General features: G+C 32.5%; 1 protein-coding gene across 1 annotated transcript; it reads left to right on the plus strand.

Annotated features, from left to right (window-relative positions):
- Positions 1 to 11,746: 11,746 nt before the first annotated feature.
- Positions 11,747 to 14,611, plus strand: LOC127011702 (uncharacterized). The gene is made up of 2 exons (XM_050889736.1): positions 11,747 to 14,003; positions 14,128 to 14,611. Exons 1-2 carry the CDS (start codon positions 12,275 to 12,277, stop codon positions 14,220 to 14,222), a joined length of 1,824 nt encoding a protein of 607 aa, XP_050745693.1. The 5' UTR covers positions 11,747 to 12,274; the 3' UTR covers positions 14,223 to 14,611.
- Positions 14,612 to 23,464: the final 8,853 nt, after the last annotated feature.

A 23,464-nucleotide genomic window follows, 5' to 3' on the forward strand; every position in this document is an offset into this window, starting at 1 on the left:
TGGAATTGGGGCTTGACCGATAGGAATCTGTACTGGGTGTCTGTTGTATTTGTTTTGATTGCAGATAGTGCAATTCTTTATAAACTCCTTAAGCTTTTTGTATAAATTTGGCCAATAATAGAGTCTAGTTATTTGTTTATAATTTTTATCAACACCTCTATGAGCTCTACAATGAGTTTCTGTGATAATAAGAGATCTATCTTCAGCGTTCTCGACATCCTGGACAAATGTATTAGTGTATAAAAATTTATTTATAAAATTGTTCTTGAGTGGTTTTTGAATTCTGTAAAAATCTTCTAGAGTACAGTGAACTCCTATTGTTATATTGGGTGGAATATATTCCCTTAAGATTGGTACTAAATTTTCTGGAGTGTCATACTCTATTATATGTCTATTATTTCCCCATATAAGTAATTTCTAAGATTTATAAAAGCCCATACAATGGCTAAAAGTTCCTTTTTATTGGTTGCGTATAATTGTTCGGTTTTTGTCAGAGTTTTTGAAATAAATGTAAACCAATTACAATTCCTGAGAAAGAACAGCACCAATTGATAAGTCAGATGCGTCCGTTGTTAGAGTAAATTTTTTATTACAGTCTGGTTGTACTAGTTCTACTTGTGCCATTAAATTTTCTTTGAGCTCGTTAAAAGCTCCTACAGCTGAATCATCAAACTGTATTAAAGTTTTACGTGATGACTTTTTTGATACTTTTCCGTTTTGGCCTTCTAAATATTTTGTTAAAGGTTTAGCCATTTTTGCGTAATTTTGCACAAATTTTCTGTAATATCCTGTAAGGCCTAGGAAGCTTCTAAGCTCTGAAATATTTTTAGGTATCGGATATTTTACGATAGTATACATTTTTTCGGGATCGGTGTTTTTACATTGTGGGAAACAACGTAACCGAGAAAATTGGTTTCTAATTTAAAGAACTTTGATTTTTCAATTGAAATTTTCATGTTGGCGTTCACAAAATTTTAATAATAAGAATTAAATCTTTGTAATGTTGTTCAATTGTTTTTGAAAATATAATTATGTCATCCATATAAACATGTTTTACCCACTTGTTCTTTTAAAATATCATCGATATCTCGTTGGAATATTCTTGGAGCGTTGGTCAAACCGAAAGGCATTCTTTTAATGGAAGAATGGTGTTTTCTGCTGTTAAAGAATGTTGGTTTAATATGTTTCCGTTATCATAATTTAATTTTTCTTCTATTCCATTATATTTAATTACTCCCTTAGCTGTATCAATTACCGCTCCTATTTTTTTTAATAGGTTATAGCCAATATATAATAATATAGTCTAGCCCATCTATTTCATAAAAAGTATATCGCGTATCAAAAATAGTTATCATATGATAATTTTTAATTATTGAATATCCATTCACTGTAGATACTCTTTTGTAAATTGGAAGCTCGTTCTTATTTTTATAAATTCCTGTTCTTATATAACACGAAGTTGCCCCAGTGGCAATTAATATTTTTAATTTTTTATTTATTTTTGGATCATTTCTAATTAAGTAGGGTAAGCCTACTCCTGACTTTTGTCTAAAAAATGGTTCTTCTCAATGTTATTTAATCTCATCGTCTTGTTAGCCGGTTGGTTAACAGTTCCAGTTGGTACCCTTTTATTTTGGGCTTGTCCTTGCTGAGTGTTCTGGGTCTCACATTTTTTTGTTTGATCCCACTTGTTCTGACTATAATTAATATTTTGATATTTATTATAGCCTTGATTATAGCTGTTGTAAGCCTTATTCTGAACCTGGATAGACTCTTCTACCTCCATTGGTTCCGGGTTCTTTTGTGGCTGCCTATAGGTGTTGCACTGTTTTTGTTGGTTATTATTAAATCTACCCTGGTTCCAAGAATTATTTTTATTCTGTAAGTATTTTTGTTCTGGTAGTTGTCATGATTAAACCTTAAATTATTATTGTTTCGCTGGTTACTGTAACTATTGTTTTGCTGTCTTGTCTTGTGGTTGAAATGTGTTTGTCCATTTCCACTAGAGTTTGGCTCGTTATGTTTTCTGTGAGTAGTAGAGAAACTATTTGCGAAATGAGCCCTCATATTGTTGCTTTCCAGTTCCTGAACTATGACCATTGCATTTTGTAGGTCAGGTGGATTCATTGAGAAAATAGTATCTGAAATTTGGCCATTGAGGCCGGTAATGAAAACTCTAAGAGCTGTCTTCCTATGTTTCTCATTCATTTCCGCTGATATAGGTTTGTTTCTACCATAGGTCATAATAGTTTTATTAATTAGCAGAGTTAATTTTCTATTAACTGTACCATAATAATCTATTATGGATAATTTTCCCTGACTCAATACACTTAATTCCTGTTCAATAATGTGAATTGGTCGTTTGTCGCTAAAGACGAAGTCAAGTCTCGCCATTATGGCATCGAAATTTAATACAGTACCGTTATGGGTTAAGGCGTCGTTTGCCATTCCTGTTATTTTGTTTCGTAATATAGATAAGGCAGAATAGAATCTTTCACTCCTTCTGACATATTGCCCCATGGCTACTTCTGCCGATTCTCTCCAGCTTACATATTTATCCTCTTCACCTTTATATTCCCTAACAGATTTGATGATCTCATAAGATGTGTCGCATTTTATATTCGGATCTACAATCTCTATCTGTTTTAATTTTGTGAGAAAGCTGCGATCTTAAGTTAACGATCTCCTCCTTTAATGGATTTAATTCAAAATTTACAATTTGCTTAATTAAACACCATTTAACATGGTGTTGTTTGTTATTGCCTGATGGCTTGTATTTTCTTGTAGCGGAATTATGTGGAGTCTTTTATTTGATCCAGACTGGCTTGTTGAAGGTTTGAGAACTTTTTCGAAATTTGAAATTAACTCTTCCACTTTGTATATTTATATTTCCTTTCTTACAAATTTTTTAAAAATAATAATAATAATAAAAAATTAATGATAATAATAATAAAAAAAAAAATAGTATCGCTCACGAATCGTCCTTTTTTTTTCTTCACGTTGTTATTTTTCCTGTTGGGGTCGTCCTTATCTTGAATGATGATCCTGATTGGGGTCGTCCTTTTTTTGTTTTTAGATTTTGTCTCGGGGTCTTCCTTCTTTAATTCTGATTTTAAATTAGGTCTTCCTTCTTTTCCAATATTTGGCGAGGGATTGCCCTTCAGCCTGTTTTCTTAGAATGTCTTTGTTGTTGATTTTGAAGATTTTTTTTTTTAATTGTTTTTCCCAATGTTTATTTATTGATGAAAAATTGTTTGTCGCTTTTTGATTTTTATATTGTCCGAGCAGTGAATTTATGTTACGATCACTATTTTGTAGTTTGAGATTTCAAGGGGATTATTTCATTAATTTATTTCCACCTTAGTTTTTTTGATCAACACAAACTTTTTATTTATTCGTCGGTTGTATCGGGTTTTTTGGCCGCGCTAAATTCCTTTTTTCACTTTAAAACTTTTTTGTTTTTATTTTAAAGCTTGCTTTTTTAAATTTTTTTAATCGCACGGCCCCACGTTGGGCGACAATAAAGTTTCTCACTTGTGATTTTTATTTAATAATCACTTAATCTCTACTACAATTTTTTAATAGGTCAAACTTAGTGAATTCACTGCTCGTTTACTTTTCCTCGATTGCACTACTGCTCGATTCGGATCTCAAAAACGGACTGCCTGATCTCTAGTTCAATGATCAATAATCAAACCTCGGCTTAAGAGAATTTATCCAAAAATTGATAAAGAGAATAGCTCAAGAGAGTCCGATCGTGAAATTCATCTGGGTGGGAATGATTCGGAGGCCTGAAAGAAATAGCTGACCACGGATTTATCTCGGGTCGGTCAGAGTTATTTGGAAATTGGCTCTCGGCTCAAAGTTGTTTATAAATTGGGTAAGAGCCCCTAAATAATGTGTCATATAACTTGCATATGGTGTTCGTTCATTACAATTATGCCGACGGTAGCACTTTTTGTGTGCGGCTAAGCCATAGCGATCGGTTCAGTGGGTATTCAATATATGTTATTTTTTATAATAAAAATTTCTAATTAATACATCCCTTTTTTTAGTTATTTATTTTTTTTTTGTGTATTATGTTATTAAAATCAAAGAAAATGAAATTATTGAATTATTGAATTAAAGAATATGTGTATTTACTTATCAATTTATGTGTGTCTTTGTATGGCCATACTAAGTGCAATTTGCGAAATAAAGATTTTTAATCTATCCTTATGAACTGTTTGTTTCTTATGTTTATTATTTGTTATTACTATGTTATCTTTATCTCCTATTTCCATTACTATATAGGGACCTGTATATTAAGGATCTAATTTTTGACCTGTCTCGTTTTTTAATAAAACTTTGTCACCTACTTATATATCTATACACCTTACTTTATGATCGTATAGTAGTTTATTTAATCTATACTTACTCTCCTTAGCATAGTCATCTATATTATATGAGGTGTGTTCAAAAAGTAAGGTGACTTTTCAAATTTCACGGGCAACATATTTTCGATTATCGATTTTTTTGTTTTGTTATGTTGGTACACTCTCCCTAACATCTGTATAGTGCTTCTACACTCGTATAGTGCTTCTACACTATCTATGCTATTAAAATGTTTTGGTAAATTACTTGTTTTACCGAATACTAGCTCATATGGACAATAAGTGTGTGCCGTAGAAGGGATCGTGTTGAAACAGAACACAAGATATTGAAGCCATACCTCCCAATCAGTTTTATCAACCGATATGTAAGATCGTATGTACTCACTGAAAGTTCTATGACTTCTTTCTATTGTTCCAACTGTCTGGTGGTAGTGTGCCTTGTATGTAATATTTGCAATATTTAAATATTTGCACAAATCGTCTATAATTGAATTCTTATATTCTGTTCCCATGTCCGTAATGAACGTCTTCATTGGACCGTACCTCAGGATAAAAGATTCAAATATTGCTTTAGCGACAGTATTAGCATTTTTATTCGGAACAGGTATGGCAACTAAATACTTAGTTAAATCACATATTAAAGTGACTGCATACTCATTGCCATTTTCTGATTTTGACAGTGGACCAATGGTGTCCACTATCACTCTGTCGAAAGCACTTATTGGTGTGTCTGTAATTGTTAAGGGGGTCTTTGTGTGTATAGTTATTTTGGCTTTCTGACATTTTTGACATTTTCTTACGTACTCAGTTATATCTTTAGACAGGCTTTTCCAGTAATAGTGACTTTTTACTTTGGCCACAGTTTTTGATATGCCAGTATGACCTCCTTGAATTGGATCATCATGAAATGTAGACAAAATTGCTTCTTTTTCTTTTAAATTTGTTATTTGGGTCACCGGGTTGAGTAGCGCTACTCTTAATGTTTTCCAAATTTTATTGCACATTAATTTAAAATTATCTATAGAAGTAAGTTCAAAGATATTTGCCACTTTGAGTTGGCTGATTTTGTGTATACCGGCTTGCATTTCAAGGCTTTGGAAAAATTGATCTAAGTCAATAACTCCATTAGTATATAAATCGCTAACATCATATCTTGCAGTAATTTTTCTGCCTTGTTTAAATAAACGTAACGTATCTCTTATCTGCAAGGTTACTACTTTACGTACTTCATCATTGTTTATGACGTCGTATACGTTGGACTTAGAAGCTTTATTTAAAGATTGCATAGGCAATTCTTATTCTTGTTTTTCCGCGCGGAATTTTTGTCTACTTTGATATCTAGTAGTGACTTTTAATATATTTCTAGTTATATTTTGTAGATCTTTGATGGTAATCCTTGATAACGCATCAGCTACATGATAATCTTTTCCCTTTAAATATTCGACTGTAAGTTGTATTCTTCTAGTTCGAGCCTCATACTTGTCAGTTTAGAACTGGGATTGGTCATTGAGAAAAGGTATATTAAAGGCCTATGGTCTATTCTTATTAAGAAATGTTTTCCATATATATATGGTCTGAAATGTAATATCGCCCAATGAATTGCAGCTAATTCCTACTCAGTAGTACATTTGTTACTTTCACCTTTTGTAAATGCTCTTGATGCGTATGCAATGGGAAGTTGGAGACCATTATGGTTTTGAGTTAAAAACACTCCATATGCTTGCTTACTTGCATCTGTTATTATACAAAATTCTTTAGTAAAATCTGGATATTGTAGCAAGGTAGGCTCCATAATTTTGTTTTTAAGTATTAAAATGCATTATCACACCTATCCGTCCATTTAAAAGGAACATTCTTTTTAAATAATCTTGTTATGTGCCGTGAATAGTCGGCGATTTTTTTTATAAAACGTCTATAATAGTTATAAAATGCTACGAAACGTCTAGCACTGTCCGCGTTGTGCGGAACTGGGTAGTTCATAATGACATCGTATTTCTTGTCATCAGAAAGTATTCCTTTATCAGTGCATTTATGACTTAGAAAAGTAACTTCATGCATAACTGGATGTAACTTTAGGTTGTATTTCCTGCATTTCTCAAAAACGTCTGTTAAGTTCTTAAGCATATGTTTTTCGGAACAACCGATTACTATTAAGTCATCCATATAAAGAAATGCTTGAGAAGGTTCTAGACCAGAGAACGCAATAGTCATCATTCTCTGAAACGAATTAGGAGCTATTTTTAATACGAAGGGTAATCGCGTGAAGCGATATGAGCCGTTGCTCGTTGAAAAAGACGTGTTATCTCTTGAACCATTTTCTAGTTTAATTTGATGGAATCCTGACATTTCTTAGGAACAAGTAACGCATACTGACGCTTCGACAATCCCGTCAGAGATTAATTTTTTTACTTGCTTTTGTATTTCGTTCACCTGACTATGTGGGCTTCGATAGTTCTTTATATAGTTTAGATAGTTGTGATAGTACGGATTTTTTTCTATTGTCTGAATTTGTGTTGACTACATCGTAGTTCGAAAGTGATTCATATGTTAGGTTACCTGTACTGACTACTTGGTCGGTATTTGTTGTGTTTAATAGTCTTATGAAGGCATTATTGGATGTTGCTATGGTATTTCTTCCATTTCTGAGTGTCCTTTATCCGAAAATTGCGTTGCAAGTATTAGAGAAACTATTTGCGAAATGAGCCCTCATGTTGTTGCTTTCCAGTTCCTGAACTATGACCATTGCATTTGGTAGGTCAGGTGGATTCATTGAGAAAATAGTATCTGAAATTTGGCCGTTGAGGCCGGTAATGAAAACTCTAAGAGCTGTCTTCCTATGTTTCTAATTCATTTCAGCTGTTATAGGTTTGTTTCTACCGTAGGTCATAATAGTTTTATTAATGAGCAGAGTTAATTTTCTATTAACTGTACCATAATATTCCCTTATGGATAATTTTCCCTGACTCAATACACTTAATTCCTGTTCAATAATGTGAATTGGTCGTTTGTCGCTAAAGACGAAGTCAAGTCTTATGGCATCGAAATTTAATATAGTACCGTTATGGGTTAAGGCGTCGTTTGCCATTCCTGTTATTTTGTTTCGTAATATAGATAAGGCAAAATAGAATCTTTCACTCCTTCTGGCATATTGCCCCATGGCTACTTCTGCCGATTCTCTCCAGCTTACATATTTATCCTCTTCACCTTTATATTCCCTAACAGATTTGATGATCTCATAAGATGTGTCGCATTTTATATTCGGATCTACAATCTCTATCTGTTTTAATTTTGTGAGAAAGCTGCGATCTTAAGTTAACGATCTCCTCCTTTAATGGATTTAATTCAAAATTTACAATTTGCTTAATTAAACACCATTTAACATGGTGTTGTTTGTTATTGCCTGATGGCTTGTATTTTCTTGTAGCGGATTTATGTGGAGTCTTTTATTTGATCCAGACTGGCTTGTTGAAGGTTTGAGAACTTTTTCGAAATTTGAAATTAACTCTTCCACTTTGTATATTTATATTTCCTTTCTTACAAATGTTTTATAAAATAATAATAATAATAAAAAATTAATGATAATAATAATAAAAAAAAATAGTATCGCTCACGAATCGTCCTTTTTTTTTCTTCACGTTGTTATTTTTCCTGTTGTGGTCGTCCTTATCTTGAATGATGATCCTGATTGGGGTCGTCCTTCTTTTTTTGTTTTTAGATTTTGTCTCGGGGTCTTCCTTCTTTAATTCTGATTTTAAATTAGGTCTTCCTTCTTTTCCAATATTTGGCGAGGGATTGCCCTTCAGCCTGTTTTCTTAGAATGTCTTTGTTGTTGATTTTGAAGATTTTTTTTTTTAATTGTTTTTCCCAATGTTTATTTATTGATGAAAAATTGTTTGTCGCTTTTTGATTTTTATATTGTCCGAGCAGTGAATTTATGTTACGATCACTATTTTGTAGTTTGAGATTTCAAGGGGATTATTTCATTAATTAATTTCCACCTTAGTTTTTTTGATCAACACAAACTTTTTATTTATTCGTCGGTTGTATCGGGTTTTTTGGCCGCGCTAAATTCCTTTTTTCACTTTAAAACTTTTTTGTTTTTATTTTAAAGCTTGCTTTTTTAAATTTTTTTAATCGCACGGCCCCACGTTGGGCGACAATAAAGTTTCTCACTTGTGATTTTTATTTAATAATCACTTAATCTCTACTACAATTTTTTAATAGGTCAAACTTAGTGAATTCACTGCTCGTTTACTTTTCCTCGATTGCACTACTGCTCGATTCGGATCTCAAAAACGGACTGCCTGATCTCTAGTTCAATGATCAATAATCAAACCTCGGCTTAAGAGAATTTATCCAAAAATTGATAAAGAGAATAGCTCAAGAGAGTCCGATCGTGAAATTCATCTGGGTGGGAATGATTCGGAGGCCTGAAAGAAATAGCTGACCACGGATTTATCTCGGGTCGGTCAGAGTTATTTGGAAATTGGCTCTCGGCTCAAAGTTGTTTATAAATTGGGTAAGAGCCCCTAAATAATGTGTCATATAACTTGCATATGGTGTTCGTTCATTACAATTATGCCGACGGTAGCACTTTCTGTGTGCGGCTAAGCCATAGCGATCGGTTCAGTGGGTATTCAATATATTTTATTTTTTATAATAAAAATTTCTAATTAATACATCCCTTTTTTTAGTTATTTATTTTTTTTTTGTGTATTATGTTATTAAAATCAAAGAAAATGAAATTATTGAATTATTGAATTAAAGAATATGTGTATTTACTTATCAATTTATGTGTGTCTTTGTATGGCCATACTAAGTGCAATTTGCGAAATAAAGATTTTTAATCTATCCTTATGAACTGTTTGTTTCTTATGTTTATTATTTGTTATTACTATGTTATCTTTATCTCCTATTTCCATTACTATATACGGACCTGTATATTAAGGATCTAATTTTTGACCTGTCTCGTTTTTTAATAAAACTTTGTCACCTACTTATATATCTATACACCTTACTTTATGATCGTATAGTAGTTTATTTAATCTATACTTACTCTCCTTAGCATAGTCATCTATATTATACGAGGTGTGTTCAAAAAGTAAGGTGACTTTTCAAATTTCACGGGCAACATATTTTCGATTATCGATTTTTTTGTTTTGTTATGTTGGTACACTCTCCCTAACATCTGTATAGTGCTTCTACACTCGTATAGTGCTTCTACACTATCTATGCTCATAAAATGTTTTGGTAAATTACTTGTTTTACCGAATACTAGCTCATATGGACAATAAGTGTGTGCCGTAGAAGGGATCGTGTTGAAACAGAACACAAGATATTGAAGCCATACCTCCCAATCAGTTTTATCAACCGATATGTAAGATCGTATGTACTCACTGAAAGTTCTATGACTTCTTTCTATTGTTCCAACTGTCTGGTGGTAGTGTGCCTTGTATGTAATATTTGCAATATTTAAATATTTGCACAAATCGTCTATAATTGAATTCTTATATTCTGTTCCCATGTCCGTAATGAACGTCTTCATTGGACCGTACCTCAGGATAAAAGATTCAAATATTGCTTTAGCGACAGTATTAGCATTTTTATTCGGAACAGGTATGGCAACTAAATACTTAGTTAAATCACATATTAAAGTGACTGCATACTCATGGCCATTTTCTGATTTTGACAGTGGACCAATGGTGTCCACTATCACTCTGTCGAAAGCACTTATTGGTGTGTCTGTAATTCTTAAGGGGGTCTTTGTGTGTATAGTTATTTTGGCTTTCTGACATTTTTGACATTTTCTTACGTACTCAGTTATATCTTTAGACAGGCTTTTCCAGTAATAGTGACTTTTTACTTTGGCCACAGTTTTTGATATGCCAGTATGACCTCAGTAGCTATTAAAAGCGGTTGCAGAGGTTTTTTAGGCGGTTTTAAATGTGTTTTGTATGAGTTGTTTTTAATTGCAAGCGTATACTCATCCCAGAATCAGTGTGTTTGGTATTCCACGGAACCCTCCCTTTGTATTGCATTTCAAATATTGTGACCCCTCGTTATCTTCTGAGAATGAGCAGGAGAAAGTGAACGTGCGTACCCACGAACCCGAATCTCACCCCTACCCTCGAGTCCTTGCTCATGACTGCTTGTGCGCGAAGGTGTGAAATTTTAATTTTGTGAGTTTTTTTCAAAATGTGCAGTTTTTATTTTAGAACAGAGAAAATTATACCATTGGAAAGGGCTTGAAAAATGCTTTCCAATGACACCAAATTTTTTTTTTTTTTTTTTTAGTGAGGGGGTATACTATTTACGGTAGCGGAGGTCATCGTCGTTTTTTGCCTTTTTCAGTCGAGTAGTGGGAATATACGGGAGCGGCGGTTTTCGCAGCGGAGGTTTGGTCGCTGCCGAGACTGCCGCTGCGATGACCGCCGCTGCGGTCTTATACTCTAGTTTTTCTTATATGTTATACGATTCCTTTTGAGGAGTGTGTCTAGGAAAAATGAGCTGAAGAATCACTTTAATGTTAAAGTTGTATAAGACTTATAGGATCACTTTTTAGGGCTGAGGATATCGAAATTGTTTTTGTCTACGATAAAGTTAGACGGGTGTGTATAGAAAAGTCAGCTAGTGGAATCACTTTAAGGTTTATGTTTTAAATTTCTTATTGGGAACACTTTTCAGGGTTTATATCTAAAGGCCACCCAATAAAATTTATGTGTAGGATAAGAAGTTTAGTTTTAAGAATTTCTTAAAACGGGTCACTGAAGCGGAAAATTATACCGAATTTCAAATTCTGCCTCCTCCCGTATATTCCCACTACTCGACTGAAAAAGGCAAAAAACGACGATGACCTCCGCTACCGTAAATAGTATACCCCCTCACTAAAAAAAAAAAAAAAAAAATTTGGTGTCATTGGAAAGCATTTTTCAAGCCCTTTCCAATGGTATAATTTTCTCTGTTCTAAAATAAAAACTGCACATTTTGAAAAAAACTCACAAAATTAAAATTTCACACCTTCGCGCACAAGCAGTCATGAGCAAGGACTCGAGGGTAGGGGTGAGATTCGGGTTCGTGGGTACGCACGTTCACTTTCTCCTGCTCATTCTCAGAAGATAACGAGGGGTCACAATATTTGAAATGCAATACAAAGGGAGGGTTCCGTGGAATACCAAACACACTGATTCTGGGATGAGTATACGCTTGCAATTAAAAACAACTCATACAAAACACATTTAAAACCGCCTAAAAAACCTCTGCAACCGCTTTTAATAGCTACTCTTAGCTTAAGGCTTAGGAAATTCGAATGGCTGCATCGCGACATCTTATGCCAATGCTGGCCCGACTTTAACTGACCATTTGCTCATATCTTGCTTACACAGAGATTGCCTTTCCTTAACCTATGTCGAAGTTGCACACCTTCGATATTTACCTACATCCAGACCCCTCCTACACCACGTTCACCCCCGGTAACTTGTTATCAATCCTTGTGTTCGTTTTCCTTCTAATAACCATTCTACTGGGGTATTGGGCTGCTCCTTTTGTTCGAGAACCAATCGGATTGGTTCTAGGAGTACAACATACCTGTATGCACTCCCTGTAGATGTCAACCTGTTAAGTGAACATTCTGGACTATAAAAATGACACCACTCAAATTGCTCAGGATCAGTTCTTCAAATGCCTCAGTACTGTATTCTAAAATAATTAGATCCACATCGGTCCTTGCAATCGCGCCTAACAATTCTAATCGTGCTTTTTACCTTTTAAACGAGTGGGTGAAAATTGGTAACAACATTATCGTGGTTTTTACCTTTATAACGCGTGGGTGAAAATTGTTAACAACATTACAACATATAACAATATATTTTTTGAATAAAAATATTAAAACCAAAACCCTAAAAATGGAGTCATTCGTTGCTTGTGATTTGTGCACCAAAAATGTGGAGATGAGTGAGTTTGAAACTCATTATGCTCAGTGCTCAAAGCCTCGGAATGCCTTCGAGGTTTTAATGTGTAAATCAAAAATAAGGTGTGACTTATGCTCTACCTTAGTTCATAATTATGAATTTGACGAGCACTATCAAAATTGTAATGGACCTATAAATGCCTTCAATGTTTTAATGAATGCTGAAAAACGGCAACCACAAAACAGAAGGCAAAATAATTTGGACGATCATCCCACAACATCATCAAATGCTCTCAAACGGATGAGAATGGATGAGGGTAAGGAAGTACTCAAACAAGGAAAAAAAGCTAAGATTAGCGAAAATACAAATGATTTAAAATTAGAACTTTTATGTCCTACTTGTGGTGATAAATATCTTGCATCAAGGGAACGTCAACATATATTGACCGATAAGCATAAAAATGCATCAGCCAGAGAAGTAAAAAATAATGAAAACATAATTCTTCTTAACTCTCAAACTGTTTTTCCTGTTAAATCATATCGAATCAATAGTACAGTCCAAAACACTATTGATTTAAAAGATTTTTATCAGCTTTGCCAAAAAAATATAATTGAAATTATAAAGCATTGCATGATAGAATATAGAGCCATTAAATTCAACCTAAGAGTTTATGGTACCTATATTAAACAAACAGACGAAGGAGTTACTGTTGAAACAACAAAACATTTTGGGACATCTTATAAATCTGTATACCAAAATGAAAGCATTATCGATGAACTTAATATGGCAGTAGATAGCTTACTAGCATCGAGCAGTGAGTTTCAAGAAAAAGACTCTGGTTGGGCAATAAAAAATTTCAATTATTTTGAAATTACTATAATAAAGCTAGAAAACATTCCTGCTAGCGGATACATTCAGGCCCCGAAGAATATAAGAGCCCGAAATGCACTTATAAACGTACAGAATACTGACGTATTTTGTTTCAAATGGTGCATACTGGCATTCATAGCTAACAAAACTCATGAGAGTGCTACCTTTATAACAGCAAAGCAAAAAAAGTATTCACGAGAGAAAATGACAAAGCCCACAACTTACCACATTAATATTAATAATGAAATAATTGTATACGACGGAATAAGATTGGATTTTTCAGGAATCGAGTTTCCAATAACGAATAAAGGGATTATCCATTTCGAGAAAAATAATAAAGACTTCAGTATAAATGTTTATGAGATCGACGCTGATGGTGATAAAATTATCGGCCCAACGTTTAGAACCAAATGTATTCAAACCAACCACATCAATATATTGGGAATAAATAACGTAAACCAGGACAGTATGCATTACGCTTACATTACAAGTGTAAAAAGATTATGCTACTCACAGCATTCCAAGGCAAAATCAGGAGGATATTTTTGTGATAACTGTCTACAGTTTTTCACAGTTAATAATACTACCCACAACAAACTTGAATGCGGAAAAGTGGCCTCGTTTTACCCTGAACCAAACACTACAACTTCATTCAAGGGCTTTCATAAAAAATTATCTCCTCCGGTGGTGATATATGCCGATATTGAGGCTGTTCTTGAAAACTATAGAACATGCCTAAATTCGTCTTCAACATCGTCAACAACAAAAGTGCAGAAGCATACTGCATGTGCCGTATCATTTTATATAGCACATAAATATAATCCGGATCTTAACGAATTGTGGACATATGAAGGTATGTAAAAACAATAAATAATTAATTTCTTAGTATTTTAAAAACTAATTCAAATTTTGTATAATTTTATAGGCGCTGACTGCATACAAAAATTCTGCAAATCACTAAAGGAAAAAACTTCGAGCTTGTTTTACATGTACTGGTCGACCCCCAAAAACCCGATTGCTAGCACAATCCATGAACAGGAAGGAAATTGCTGTGCCTGTGAAAAGGAAATAAACGCTGACGATCTGGACAAATATTTTGATCAATTTTCTGGAAAATACATGGGTCCCATTCATAAAAATTGTAAGCCAAAGTACAAATTAAGTGATCCCTTCTTTCCTGTAGTATTTCATAACTTATCTAAATATGACATACATTTATTCATTACTGAATTAGAAGGAGACTTAAGCCCTATACCCTGTAATAAAGAGCTTTATATAGCGCTAACGCAGACAATTAAAATAAATGCATCAAATAGATATAAAATAAGATATATCGATTCGATTAGATTTTTAAATTCTAGTTTAGAAAAACTATCAAGCTACATGGAGGACAAAGATTTTAAAATTCTAAGTACTAAATTTCAGGGAGAAAAATTTAAGCAAATGCGTAGGAAGGGTGTCTTCCCTTACGACTATTTAGATAGTTTTGAAAAATTTGAGGATACCCAGCTTCCTGACATTGATAGTTTTTACAATTCTCTCAGCGAAGAAAATTGTAGTATAGATGATTACAATTTTGCACAAAAGGTTTGGAAAACTTTTAACTGTAATACTATAAAAGATTATATAAAACTTTATTTAGAAAGTGATGTTTTAATTTTGACCGATGTTTTCGAAAATTTTAGAAAAATTTGTCAGAAAATTTATAAGCTTGACCCTATTAACTATGTTACAGCACCGTCAATATCTTGGGATGCTATGCTCAAGTATACTAATGTAAATTTAGAACTTATTAGTGACGGAGACATGTACAACTTTTTAAAAAGAGCGATAAGGGGTGGGTTAACTCAATGTACCCAAAGAATTTCTATAGCTAATAATAAATATATAACTAACTTCGATTCAAGTAAACCAAATAACTACCTCAGCTATATTGATGCAAATAATTTATATGGTTGGGCAATGAGTCAACCCTTACCGCTTTCAGGATTTAAATTTTTAAGTAATGATCAATTAGAATCTTTCGATTTCAAAAATATTTCTGCTGATGGAAATGTAGGATATATATTAGAAGTGGATTTAGAATATCCTACTGATCGTCATGACTCGCATAACTACTTGCCTTTCTGTCCAGAAAACAAAGTTCCTCCAGGAGGTAAGCAGCAAAAACTTATAGCTGATTTATCGAATAAAAGCGAATACATTATCCACTTAAAACAGCTTCAACTTTGTATACAGCATGGTTTAATTGTAAAAAAAATACATAGGGTTTTGTCTTTTACACAATCATGCTGGTTAAAGCCCTATATTGATTAAAACACTGATCAAAGAAAACTAGCCGAAAATGATTTTGAAAAAAATTTTTTTAAGTTAATGAATAATGCAGTATACGGCAAAACAATGGAAAATGTGGCCACGCGTAGAAATATAGTATTAGTAAAACATTATAAATCAAGACAAAATTCGCCAGGCTTCAGGCAACGCATAGCTAGACATGACTTCCATAGCGTTGAGATATTTGGGACAGATCTTGCAGCGATTGAATCAACACCATCAAAAATTATGTATGATAAGCCAATATACATAGGAGTTGCTGTTTTAGAATTATCTAAATGGTTAATGTATGAATTTTATTATAATTTTCTATTACTTAAAAGTCCTTCTTCGAAAATAATTTATATGGATACAGATTCATTTATTTTATCTTCAGAGGAAGACTTTTACGAAACTATAAAAGAAAATCCTGAACGATTTGATACCTCAAATTATAAACTAGAAAACCAATTTAATATAGTTAAAGCTAATAATAGGGAACCTGGCAAAATGAAGGATGAACATGCAGGTAGGGTTATGACTTCTTTTGCTGGACTGAAGGCTAAGGCATACTCTTGTTTAGTTGATAAGGAAGGAAACGAAAACGAATGTATAAAAAAAATTAAAGGAGTTAAGAAATCGGTTATTAAAAAACTGAATCATGAAGATTATATAGAATGTATAAAATATAAAAAAACATTTTATGGATCCCAGCGAGTTATTCGAAGTAGGTCGCACATCCTCTATACTGAAATTATGAATAAAATAAGTCTTAATTATAAGGATGATAAGAGATATATTTTACCAGATAATTGTAATACATTGGCTCATGGTCATTATAATATTGAACATATATTAAGTAGTCAAAATTAAACCCGTTATTAAGTAAATGTTTATATTATAAGAATAAAAATTTGTAAATAAATAGATAAAAAATTAAACTTGTTATTGTTGCGTTTTATTACTTTAGCAGGTCATTTACAGATATCCATGAGTTGTGGCTGGAATCGAAACCGCTCCATTTTACAAGCACTTGATTATTTTTCCTTTTTAGTATTTTCTCTACTAGGAAAGCATTTTTGTCTTTCACTTTTTGAAGTTCCTCTTCATAAAATGACCCATTAATAGGGGTACCCATATAATCTTGTATTTCATATGTTACGGGGTATGTAGACTTGACTTTTAAAACTTTAAAAACTTCTGTGGTCCAATTAGGTTCGTATCCCTTCATAAATGCTCCCTTGTATTTACTTATTCTAACAAAATCACCTACTAAAAATTTATGTTTTGGAAATATTTTTGGTATATTATATACCGATTTTAAAATAAACTCTTCATTTTTCGTGCAGACATCTATAGGCTTCATTTTAATTGTTCGGTGATATGAATTATTGTATTGATTTACGAGATAATTGATGTTATGGATCCACTTATATTTACCCTGCATACTAAACATTTTCCACATACGATTTTTTAATGTTCTATTAAAGCGTTCACATATAGAAGCCTTGAGATGCGTATAAGTATGATAATGATTTATATCAAATTTATCCATTAATTTCCTAAAAGTGGAATTAAAAAATTCTTTCCCTTGATCTGACTGAATATTCTTGGGTGTACTTTTACTCTTTTTAAAAACAGATTTCATTGCCTCTGCTACATCCAGGGCAGACTTTGACTTAACTGCCTCGGCGTATGCATACTTTGAGAACGTGTCAATAACGGTCAGTAAATATCTAAAACCCTTATTTTCTTTCGAAAATGGTATCATTTCAACTAAATCAATTTGCCATGTGTCATTTATCCCTTTTTGAACGAACTTTCGCCGTATGAAGTTTTTTCGCGCTGCCTTATGAATTTCATCGACAACTTGTTGTTTGCTCATCTTAAGGTGTTGATTTATTAGTATTATTTTTTATTTGATGACGATGGTTGCTTAGTCAATAATGCTTGCTTATATACAAGAACATCCCTTTTTATTTCTGAACGCATCTTTTTTGATATTTCAAAACATAATCGTGTTAAATCTATTTGCACATCCTTATCATAGGTACCTTCTAAATCAGATAGTTGAATATCAAATTTTTGTAAAGATACACACTTAGGAATAATATGATTATTGTAAAGATATATTACTTGCTGTCTTAATATGGAGTTCCAACATAAAAATGTAGTAAAAAATATGCCTAATCTTAGTAATGATCTCCAGGACTCAGAATCAAACTCAATTTTGTTACCATACTGATTAATCACAAAAACGTACTGATTATCTGATTTCCTAAATCTAAAGTTACATTTTATGGAGTGCAAGCACGGATGATCAATAATTGTATCAGGCATCAAGAAGTCATACTGGTCCAGCTTCAACTGAATAAATTCCTTATACGTAAGAAGTTGCATCCATTCGTCTTTGTCAAATCCAATGAAATTATTTTTACTTTGCTGCATCCAAACCATCGGCAAAAATTTTCGAGTAGTTGACAGACCACATTTCAATTTTAAGTTATGAACAACATAATACTCGAATCCAAAAATGACTTCGTGGTCCTGTTTCTTTCGAGAAGTTTTATTTCTTTTAGTTACACACATGTCCATCAGGTAAGACTATTTTAAATAAACTGTAAATATGTTCTAGTCTTACCGGTATATAAAGGAGAAAGCCCTAGCAAGCACACCCTCAGTTGATTAAAAAATCTCAACCAATGATGAACACAGTCGATCGTAATTCAAGCATTATAGTAGATTTTCAATATGTACTTGGTAACAACAAACAAGTTTTCGTTAAGGAGCTGGCGTTTATGCCTGCTGGAACTGTTATACCTAATTTTTTCCATTTCAAACCGCCATATAACATAAAAGAATTGGATAATGGAGCTCTTAAGCAGCAGCACCTTAACCAGCAGAACATAAACGGATTGGATTGGTCAGCTGGAGATATTCCATACACAAGTCTTGAAGAAATACTCACACCACTCAATAAGTATCACACAGTTCTTGTTCGTGGTGAAATTAAAAAGAATTTTTTAATCAAGTATTTATCAACAAACATTATCGATATAGATATCGGAAGAAGTTTAACTCAACTACCCAATTTTTTTACGAATTGTAGAATACACAAGAAAAAACTTCCACTTCGATGTTCATTAAATAATTTATTTAAGCTGTTTGTATTCTTAGAAAACACCAATTATGAAATATATAGTAATGGTGACACATGTGTTTAAAATTTAGTAAAAAGAAATTCATGGTCCTATCAGGTTGTCTCTTATTATGGATTCTTTTAAGAGATTTTTTGGAAATGATCCCCGTAAAAATGGATACACGCAACTTATTTATTGTAATTATTGCGGATCTGATACTCATTTCGAGAAGAACTGCTCCAAGAAACGCGATCAAGTGAATATTAATAAAACCTAATATAACTTAAAAACATTATATAAGCAATTAGTAATAATATAATATATTAAAATTCATTCCGAATAAAAAAATTTTTTTAATAAAAAATGTTTACACAATTTATACATCCTTTTACAATGCTTATTTGTGGACCCTCAGGATCGGGAAAAACAACCTTTTTAGAAAATCTAATCACTAAAAAGAATGATCTTTTTAATATTTCAATAGATCGAATTATTTGGTGTTATGCAGAGGAGAGTGCCAAGCCCAATTTCGAAAAGATTGAATATTTTAAAGGAGTCCCTGAAACAGTTGAAAATGAAACGAATGAACCAATTCTTTTAATATTGGATGACTTGATGATGGGAGCCTTTAATAAAAATGTGTGTGAGCTGTTTACAAAAGGATCACACCATAGGAATTTATCAGTAATAGTGGTAACTCAGAACATATTTCATAAATAATAAATAATAATAAATGCACACCAGAGATATTTCACTAAATACCAAATACATTGTTGCTTTCAAAAATCCTCGTGATAAGCTTCAATTTCAATGTTTAGCAAGACAAATTTACCCAGAAAACCCCACGGAGCTATTTAGAATATATAAAGAAGTAACGGAGCAACCTCACGGATATTTACTTATTGATCTCACTCAGGGCATTAACGATCTCTTAAGATTTAGATCTGACATTTTTAATTCAGAATATTCTGTGTGCTATTCAAATGAAAATGGTTTACAAAAAGAGCCTAAATCGCTTGAAAGCGAACAAACATTTATTGTATGTGCTCAAAAAGGCCGACAATAGACTACGTAAGGCAATTATAAGCAATAGTAATAGTGACCTGGTAAAAACAATAGTAGAGATTGTATTGAACACATTACAGGGAAACCATAAAGTTACTAAATCCCATCTTAATGCTCTAAAAAAGTATAAAAATGCATTGCGCTACCTTTCGTGCCCAAAACGTACATTAAACTCTAAGAGAAAAGTCCTTATTCAAAAAGGGGGATTTCTACCGATTCTAATAACTTCATTGCTTTCTGGAATTTTTGGAAAACTATTAAAAAATGATTAAGAATAAACATAATTTAAGCAAAGTAATTTTAATGCATCCTAACAGCTATCAGAAATTGATAAACAATGATAGAGGAAATGAATTAATAAATATAAAATTTTTACCAATATTAAATAATAACAAAATAAGTGATTTCGATAAATGGATCAAAATTCGTCAAGAATTAAGTTACTATCAAAACAAAAAACGTAATAAATCATGGAATTTTCAAAATGAACAAAAAGCGAATCCTATTACAACCAAAACAATTGAATCCCAAACCACTGATTGGATTGATATAAAACCCAGCACATCAAAATCAACATCAAAGTACGATCACTCACGTCCGGAAAAATTTGAGTTTCCCGATTTACCACCTGAAAGTGATAATGAGGATTTTAGTTCAAATACAAAAGAAAATGTTGTTTCAGATAAACGAAAAGTGAGTGATACCTCTTTTTTAGATAGTGAAACAGATAAAAAGAAAATAGGATTAGAGAAACCAGTGCTCAAAGCGAAGCTTAATGAACGACAACGCAAATTCAAAGCAAAACTACAAAAATTGAAAACGGAAACTTTACCTTATCAAAATTTTAAATATGTAACAGGACGTGAAAGGTTAATGCGATCGGTTAGAACAAAAAATCCAGTACAAACTGGTAAAAATAAATTAAATTGGATTTCGTATCATTAACTTCCATAAATATCAAATATGGGTTATTTAAATGAGATTTTTATCACATTGTTAAGTAACGACTCAATGAATGTATTTCCTGACAACGTAAAGTGTGCATTTACAAACATTGTTAACATTCCAGAAGACATGAACGATGACTGGGAAGTCGGTATTTCAGACATATATTTGAATAATTACATTAAATATACACCTAACCAAGATAAAAATGTCGTTGAAGAAACCGAGTTTGTTAGTCTTGTAAATGCTGAAACATTTAGGTATAAAAATGTATCCGTTAAAACGAATATTCCTGAAAATGGATTGATTTTTATTTACACTGACATAATAAAACCAAGGTCAGTAGGTAGTAAAAGACCGCGATGTCTTCGTGTAATGCATTATAATGGAAAGGAAAGAAATATTCAATTTAAAAATATTGAATATTACCCTTTGGACATATGGTCGCCAAATGAAATCTCAATACTCATTACTGATTCCAATGGATATAAGGTACCATTTGAAACTTCAGCTGTTCCCATTTTCGTTACTCTTCACTTTAGAAGAAGAAGAAGGTCAGGACTATAAATAATGCATACCCAAATGTTATTTATTTAGAACCAAAATAGTCATCATGGTGAAATCTTATCAGGATTATTATGTAAATCAGTGTGGTGGGGGCTTAAGCAACATCGGAAGTCTTTACATATCTCCGCATATAGTGCAACAAGGACGAGGAATAGGAAATTTTTTTAGCGGTCTTTTTAATTACATAAAACCACTTTTTCTTTCGGGCATAACTGCTATAAAAAATCAGGCTGCTGAGACTGGTAAGGCTGTAATCAATGAATTTGGGAGAAAGCCTTTAAGAAATATAATTCAAGAACAAAGTAAAATTGCTTTACAAAATCTTTCAAATAAAGCAATTGATAAAATTACCCGTTTTCAAAGTGGAAGTGGAAAAAGAAATAAAAGGCTAGGTAATAAGAAAAAACGACTTCATTATACATCTAAACGACCACGTAAACATACCCAAACGCAACATAAAAAAAAAAAATCAATAAGAAAATTAAATATTAAAGATATTTTTTCTAAAGCAAAATGAGTACGCATATCGAATGTATGAAAAGTGAATTAGATTTGTTTGCGGCACACCCCACGCAAAGTTCTATTCTAAGAACTGAAGAAGTCTCATACAACCCAATTGCTTCTTTGGACGGTGCCTCTTCAATCGAATTTGTTTGCTTGGGAAATGGTGAAACGTATCGAGATTTATCCAGTGTTTATTTACGACTTGTTGTGCAACTTAAAAAAAATGATAACAACAGCATTGAAGGAAATGCTGTTGGTGTTGTAAACAATATTCTACATTCAATATTTAGAAGTTCGTCCGTTTATTTAAATAATATACTGGTATCGCAAAGTGATAATAATTATCACTATAGAGCGTATTTGCAAACAATTTTAAACTATGGGAGTGACGCCTCTGAAAGTCACTTGGCCTCCCAAGGTTATTTTCCCAATTTTGGAAGAATAACAGCAGGGAAATATGTTTATCCGGACTCGAATGAAACCCTTAAAAATATGTTTCAAAATAGTAACAAGGTTGAGTTATTCGGAAAAGTTCATGGAGATATTTTCAATCAAACCAAACTGCTTGTTAACAATGTTGATTTAAGAATCAATTTCAATATTGAAAAAACAGCGTTTTATTTAATGGAAACTGGTACTGAATCAAATTTAAAGATACTTGAAGCACAACTTTTCATGAACCACATAACAGTTAACCCAAGCATTTTATTGGCTCATCATCATGTTTTACAAACAAAAAATGCTCTGTACCCATTCAGCAAGGTTGAAGTCAAATCATTTACAATATATCCGGGCAACAACACACTGTCGATAGACAACGCAGTTATTGGTCAAATACCAAATTTTCTGGCCTTTTGTATGGTTAAGAACCGCTCATACTCAGGAAACCGAGGCTTAGACCCATTTCAATTTGAACATTTTAAAATTCAACGCTTTAACCTATTGGTTAACGGAGTTCAAGTTCCTTCCCAGGCTCTGGAGTTCGATTACTCGAACGCTGAAAAGGTTCAGAGCTCAAGAGGTTATAATATGCTTTTTAGATCATGTGGAATTAAACATTACGATCGTGGACTACAAATTACCAAGGAAATGTTTGATTCAAACAGTTTTATATTAGCCTTTGACTTAACTGCTGATCAATCAAATTCAACTATATGTTCAAATTTAATCTCTCAAGGTACTATAAGAATCGAAGGAAGATTTTCGGAACCACTTGCTGAAGCAGTTACTTGCTTGGTATACTGTGAATACGATTCAATGATTGATATTGATAAGCATAGAAATATTCGTACGCTCTTTTAAAATGAATACTTTACAAATTGAACATTTTCTTTCTAAGCATTCAAAGACAAAATCTATTTTTAAAGGAGTTTTTCCTTCTGATAGGTTACCAAAAACTATTTTAAAGTATCCCGCACTAATAATTGCAAATACCGACACTTCAGATCAACCTGGAACTCATTGGATTGCATTTTATTTTGAAAGTCGTAGGTCAGCAGAATTTTTCGATACATATGGTCAATATCCCCAGAAAGAAGAATTTTTAATATTTTTAAAATCTAACGCTTATAAATTTTGTTTTAATAAGCAACAACTGCAGGGATACTTTTCTAACACTTGCGGACATTATTGTATGCTGTTCGGTCTTTTTAAAAGTAAAAAGAAAACACTAAATTCTTTTTTAAGAAAATTCAAGAAAAACGACTATTCATTTAATGATAAATTAATAATAAAAATGTTTAAGAACCATTTTAAAAAATAAAAAACATAAAAACATATA

This window comes from Drosophila biarmipes, unplaced genomic scaffold, assembly GCF_025231255.1.
Source record: "Drosophila biarmipes strain raj3 unplaced genomic scaffold, RU_DBia_V1.1 ptg000005l, whole genome shotgun sequence".
Classification (NCBI taxonomy): Eukaryota; Metazoa; Arthropoda; class Insecta; order Diptera; family Drosophilidae; genus Drosophila; species Drosophila biarmipes.